This window comes from Oncorhynchus keta, chromosome 1 (genome assembly GCF_023373465.1).
Source record: "Oncorhynchus keta strain PuntledgeMale-10-30-2019 chromosome 1, Oket_V2, whole genome shotgun sequence".
NCBI lineage: Eukaryota > Metazoa > Chordata > Actinopteri > Salmoniformes > Salmonidae > Oncorhynchus > Oncorhynchus keta.
Genome location: NC_068421.1, coordinates 32179960 through 32187174, shown reverse-complemented (window position 1 = coordinate 32187174; position 7215 = coordinate 32179960). Strand labels below are relative to the sequence as shown.

Genomic DNA, 7215 nt, shown 5'->3' with positions numbered 1-7215 from the left:
CATCAAGATCATCATTAACTGACCTGTATTCTGCTGTTCCCCCAGTCGGCAACGATGATGTTCCCGTTGGCGTCCACGGCAACGCCTGTCGGGGCATTGAACTGTCCGTTCCCCTCGCCATGGGAACCAAACTTAAACAGGAACTCCCCGTCCGCACTGTACACCTATTAGGGAAGGAATTCAAACTGTTCAGAAGTAGTGTGTCCTAACCTCCACCCTAGGATCATGTCCACAGGCAGGTTCAACTCTAATCTCAACCCTAGCTTCATGTCCACAGGCAGGTTCAACTCTAACCTCAACCCTAGCTTCATGTCCACAGGCAGGTTCAACTCTAACCTCAACCCTAGCTTCATGTCCACAGCCAGGTTCAACTCTAACCTCAACCCTAGCTTCATGTCCACAGGCAGGTTCAACTCTAACCTCAACCCTAGCTTCATGTCCACAGCCAGGTTCAACTCTAACCTCAACCCTAGCTTCATGTCCACAGGCAGGTTCAACTCTAACCTCAACCCTAGCTTCATGTCCACAGGCAGGTTCAACTCTAACCTCAACCCTAGCTTCATGTCCACAGCCAGGTTCAACTCTAACCTCAACCCTAGCTTCATGTCCACAGGCAGGTTCAACTCTAACCTCAACCCTAGCTTCATGTCCACAGGCAGGTTCAACTCTAACCTCAACCCTAGCTTCATGTCCACAGGCAGGTTCAACTCTAACCTCAACCCTAGCTTCATGTCCACAGGCAGGTTCAACTCTAACCTCAACCCTAGCTTCATGTCCACAGGCAGGTTCAACTCTAACCTCAACCCTAGCTTCATGTCCACAGGCAGGTTCAACTCTAACCTCAACCCTAGCTTCATGTCCACAGGCAGGTTCAACTCTAACCTCAACCCTAGCATCATGTCCACAGCCAGGTTCAACTCTAACCTCATTCCTAGCTTCATGTCCATAGCCAGGTTCAACCCTCACTCTAACCTCAAGCCCAACCTTAAACCACAACCCTAACCTACACTGTTCAGAGGTAGTCTACCACGCACATCCAACAGTTAACATAACAAAGTTCATTTGAAATTATTCAAACTGACATCAGATACCCAACAGTGGAAGTGGGACATTTTCCTGTGGCACAGTGACGTACAGTAACTACAGGATGGCAGGGAGGGAGTGACACAAAGCTGCAACCACAGAACGCTCAAGGCCTGAAGTCAAGGCATTTTAAACCTACCTGATATGACTACAGTAACACACACACACACACACACACACACACACAGAAAGTGAAAATAGTGAGACATACCTTCACTGAATGGTTGTGGAAGTCTGTTACCACAATCTCATTTTTGTTGTTGATCGCCACAAAGTGGGGACCTAGGGAAGGGAAGGGGAGGGAGGAGGCGGAGAGAAGATGAGTCATCAACATAACAGTGCAGTAGAGGAAGTTCCAGACTATTTTAGGACTTTGTACACAACAGGACTGTGGAAACACTAGCCACAAAGGGAGACACCAAGCAATGTACAATGTAAGACATGGCAATGGGCAGTTGTATCATGAAGAGACTGCTATACCATACATCAATACTTACTGAACGCAGGGCCAGATTTACTCAGCTTGGGTTCCAGTGAAATGTTTGTACCACTTTTTTCTAAAAATGAAACAATAAAATGAGATTGTCAGAGATGAGATTGAAATGAGTGACAGGTTTCTCCATGGAGCTAGTGAAGCCATATCATTGGAGGGTTATAGAAATGGAAGAGAATCACACTGACCAAAGAGTTAAAAGCAGAATACAATAGAATAGGAATTGTTCCAAAAATAGTGACAATCAGTGGAATAAGTCCCAGAACTGCCAACCCATAGATAGATCATGCAAGGATTATCTCCCTTACCTGTGAACTGTCTGTCTGATGTCCCCCTGGCTCCAAACTTGGTGACCAGCTTCCCATTGGCCTGGAAGATGAACACACAGCAGGCCTTGTTATCCACGGTGATGATGTGTCCATTCCTGTCCACTGCCACTCCTTTAGGGCCCATCAGACGACCCGCCCCGATCTTACTCTGTCAGGGAGATGGAGAGAGAATGGATGGTCAGAGGGAAAGATGTGATGAGTCTTATCTGACGTGCAAATCAAAAGGGGCAGCTATGGGAACGCTCAGTGCACCCGATACGTATAGAACATATAGTAGACTGTTTAACGTTGACGTTTCAGCTCGAGGTCTTTCTCAAGACCAGTCTCCTAGAGTATCCTCATGACCTCTCACCTTGAACTTCCCGTCGGAAGAGAAGATGCTGACCCAGCGGTTGTCGTAGTCGGCCACAATGATGTCACCGTTCATATCCACAGTGACCCCCGTGGGGCGCTGCAGTTGCCCCGGCGACCGACCCCTGACCCCAAACCTCAGCTTGAATGCCCCATCGTTGGAGAACACCTGGAGAATAATACCACAACAATTGTCCCTTATTGTCCCTTTTTCTTAAGGGACAATAAGGAATAGGGTGAAATTTGAGATGTGCCTTGAAATATGTGCTTGACCTGTGATACTATGATTGAAACTATAGCCTTAACCTAATACCTTTTCTGCTTTGCAATGTAGTACACTCATCCCACGCTGTCACTATACACATGGTTACCTTTCTCTCACAGGTTGTATGCAGTGGTGTAAAGTACTAAAGTAAAAATACTTTAAAGTACTACTTTTTGGGGGAATCTGTACATTATTTTATTATTTATATATTTTTTACAACATTTACTACATTCCCAAAGAAAATAATGTACTTTTTACACCATACATTTTCCCTGATGCCCAAATGTACTCATTACATTTTGAATGCTGAGCCAGGACAGGAAAATGGTCCAATTAACACAAGATAATTAAAAGAACATCCCTGGCCTTCCCTACTGCCTCTGATCTTGCAAACTCACAAAACACAAATGCTTCATTGGTAAATGATGTCTGAGTGTTGGTGTGCCCCTGGCCATCCGTAAATTAAAATAAAAAAACATTGTGCCCTGGTTTACTTAATATAAGGAATTTGAAATTATTTACCCCTGATCTTTTATACCTGTATACACTGGTTGTATGGCTGTAGTCTCACCTGTATACACTGGTTGTATGGCTGTAGTCTCACCTGTATACACTGGTTGTATGGCTGTAGTCTCACCTGTATACACTGGTTGTATGGCTGTAGTCTCACCTGTATACACTGGTTGTATGGCTGTAGTCTCACCTGTATACACTGGTTGTATGGCTGTAGTCTCACCTGTATACACTGGTTGTATGGCTGTAGTCTCACCTGTATACACTGGTTGTATGGCTGTAGTCTCACCTGTATACACTGGTTGTATGGCTGTAGTCTCACCTCTATACACTGGTTGTATGGCTGTAGTCTCACCTGTATACACTGGTTGTATGGCTGTAGTCTCACCTGTATACACTGGTTGTATGGCTGTAGTCTCACCTGTATACACTGGTTGTATGGCTGTAGTCTCACCTGTATACACTGGTTGTATGGCTGTAGTCTCACCTGTATACACTGGTTGTTGCTGTCAGCCACTACGATACGTCCGTTGCTGGAGGTGGAGATTCCCTGGAGGTTTGTAAACTCTGCTTTATCTCTCCCTCTGGTTCCTGTCAAATACACACATCCAGTTAGAACACACAGTCAAACCATCACACATCCAGTAAGAACAGTCAAACCATCACACATCCAGTAAGAACAGTCAAAGCATCACACATCCAGTTAGAACACACAGTCAAACCATCACACATCCAGTAAGAACAGTCAAACCATCACACATCCAGTAAGAACAGTCAAACCATCACACATCCAGTTAGAACACACAGTCAAACCATCACACATCCAGTTAGAACACACAGTCAAACCATCACACATCCAGTTAGAACACACAGTCAAACCATCACACATCCAGTTAGAACACAGAGTCAAACCATCACACATCCAGTAAGAACACACAGTCAAACCATCACACATCCAGTTAGAACACACAGTCAAACCATCACACATCCAGTAAGAACAGTCAAACCATCACACATCCAGTTAGAACACACAGTCAAACCATCACACATCCAGTTAGAACAGTCAAACCATCACACATCCAGTAAGAACAGTCAAACCATCACACATCCAGTTAGAACACACAGTCAAACCATCACACATCCAGTTAGAACACACAGTCAAACCATCACACATCCAGTTAGAACACACAGTCAAACCATCACACATCCAGTTAGAACACACAGTCAAACCATCACACATCCAGTTAGAACACACAGTCAAACCATCACACATCCAGTTAGAACACACAGTCAAACCATCACACATCCAGTTAGAACACACAGTCAAACCATCACACATCCAGTAAGAACACACAGTCAAACCATCACACATCCAGTTAGAACACACAGTCAAACCATCACACATCCAGTTAGAACACACAGTCAAACCATCACACATCCAGTTAGAACACAGAGTCAAACCATCACACATCCAGTAAGAACAGTCAAACCATCACACATGCAGTTAGAACACAGAGTCAAACCATCACACATCCAGTTAGAACACAGAGTCAAACCATCACACATCCAGTAAGAACACACAGTCAAACCATCACACATCCAGTAAGAACACACAGTCAAACCATCACACATCCAGTTAGAACACACAGTCAAACCATCACACATCCAGTTAGAACACACAGTCAAACCATCACACATCCAGTTAGAACACACAGTCAAACCATCACACATCCAGTTAGAACACACAGTCAAACCATCACACATCCAGTAAGAACAGTCAAACCATCACACATGCAGTTAGAACACAGAGTCAAACCATCACACATCCAGTTAGAACACACAGTCAAACCATCACACATCCAGTTAGAACACACAGTCAAACCATCACACATCCAGTTAGAACACACAGTCAAACCATCACACATCCAGTTAGAACACACAGTCAAACCATCACACATCCAGTAAGAACACACAGTCAAACCATCACACATCCAGTTAGAACACAGTCAAACCATCACACATCCAGTAAGAACAGTCAAACCATCACACATCCAGTTAGAACACACAGTCAAACCATCACACATCCAGTTAGAACACACAGTCAAACCATCACACATCCAGTTAGAACACACAGTCAAACCATCACACATCCAGTTAGAACACACAGTCAAACCATCACACATCCAGTAAGAACAGTCAAACCATCACACATCCAGTAAGAACACACAGTCAAACCATCACACATCCAGTAAGAACAGTCAAACCATCACACATCCAGTAAGAACACACAGTCAAACCATCACACATCCAGTTAGAACACACAGTCAAACCATCACACATCCAGTAAGAACACACAGTCAAACCATCACACATCCAGTAAGAACACACAGTCAAACCATCACACATCCAGTAAGAACAGTCAAACCATCACACATCCAGTAAGAACACACAGTCAAACCATCACACATCCAGTAAGAACACACAGTCAAACCATCACACATCCAGTTAGAACACACAGTCAAACCATCACACATCCAGTTAGAACAGTCAAACCATCACACATCCAGTTAGAACACACAGTCAAACCATCACACATCCAGTTAGAACACACAGTCAAACCATCACACATCCAGTTAGAACACACAGTCAAACCATCACACATCCAGTTAGAACACACAGTCAAACCATCACACATCCAGTTAGAACACACAGTCAAACCATCACACATCCAGTAAGAACACACAGTCAAACCATCACACATCCAGTTAGAACACACAGTCAAACCATCACACATCCAGTTAGAACACACAGTCAAACCATCACACATCCAGTTAGAACACACAGTCAAACCATCACACATCCAGTTAGAACACACAGTCAAACCATCACACATCCAGTTAGAACACACAGTCAAACCATCACACATCCAGTTAGAACACACAGTCAAACCATCACACATCCAGTAAGAACACACAGTCAAACCATCACACATCCAGTTAGAACACACAGTCAAACCATCACACATCCAGTTAGAACACACAGTCAAACCATCACACATCCAGTTAGAACACACAGTCAAACCATCACACATCCAGTAAGAACAGTCAAACCATCACACATCCAGTTAGAACACACAGTCAAACCATCACACATCCAGTTAGAACACACAGTCAAACCATCACACATCCAGTAAGAACAGTCAAACCATCACACATCCAGTTAGAACACACAGTCAAACCATCACACATCCAGTTAGAACAGTCTGTGTCCATGGAAACAAGGGCTAAATAGCAGAGTCACAAGTTATCACAGAGAGACCTCAAAAGATCTTCATGGGTAAGATTGCCGAGAGCAGTGAAACAAATTGTATTTTCCTACTTTTCCCACAGCATTGTCTGTACCCTGCAGCCTGCACTGAGAAAACTAAGATAACTATTATCCAACTTGATCACTATATGTGGTTGTCTTACTTTAGTCTTATTGTACCTACTTCAGTTGCAGGCACTGCCTCTGGTTACGAGTGTAAAATAACAAGTCAAATGTTAATGTCTTCATCAGTAACGTTGCTTTAAAAAACGATGGGAGCATTGAACCAATGTGTGAGTATTCCCTTTTCCCCATGGCCTGTTTTGTACCATGCAGGCTTTTAAACTGATTGTCAAAGACAGTAGCAAAGAAAGCTGTTTTTGAAAATGTTTTTACCTGTAATTTGCAATCGTGACTTGTTTTAGCTACTTTAAAGTCATAGGATAAGATAATCACCTAAATGACTCAAATGTAAATATAAGCAGCTGTACCACATACTTAAACTAATATTAATAGGTATTACATGTCTCTATGATCTGCACCTACCGACTCTGTAGATGAGTTCATCCTCGATGGGGTTCTCCTTCTTCTTGGTGGTGCTGTACATACTGGAGGGTCTCCTCACAGCCTTCTGCCTGATGTGGCCCCCCGTCCCACTAGGACTCTTCACCCTCCTCTTCACATCGTCTGGAGACTGCAGGACGTCCGAGGGCTTGACAGCACGCAGCCGGAACGGACTGCCCCTGACCGGCTGGTCGTACAGGAGGAGAGAGAAGGAGAACTCCCCCTCAGAGCGCATGGTATAGCCCACCTGTAGAATATTATGGAACAGAGCCTTATCAGGCACCTCCAGGGGAATAAAGTCTTAGACAGTA

At 44.0% G+C, this 7215-nt stretch overlaps 1 protein-coding gene across 7 annotated transcripts in view; it reads right to left on the bottom strand.

Moving 5' to 3' along the window:
• The window catches only part of LOC118374914 (tripartite motif-containing protein 3-like), a 42904-nt gene that overhangs the window by 2421 nt on the left and 33268 nt on the right, over nucleotides 1–7215 (bottom strand). For all 7 annotated transcript variants that reach the window (XM_052521790.1, XM_052521793.1, XM_052521804.1 and 4 more), the window contains 7 exons: nucleotides 6887–7151; nucleotides 3522–3625; nucleotides 2258–2425; nucleotides 1885–2053; nucleotides 1581–1640; nucleotides 1295–1365; nucleotides 24–164 (listed from right to left, as the gene is read on the bottom strand). In XM_052521790.1, the coding sequence (XP_052377750.1) occupies nucleotides 24–164; nucleotides 1295–1365; nucleotides 1581–1640; nucleotides 1885–2053; nucleotides 2258–2425; nucleotides 3522–3625; nucleotides 6887–7151 (978 nt within the window). The remainder of the gene's footprint in view (nucleotides 1–23; nucleotides 165–1294; nucleotides 1366–1580; nucleotides 1641–1884; nucleotides 2054–2257; nucleotides 2426–3521; nucleotides 3626–6886; nucleotides 7152–7215) is intronic.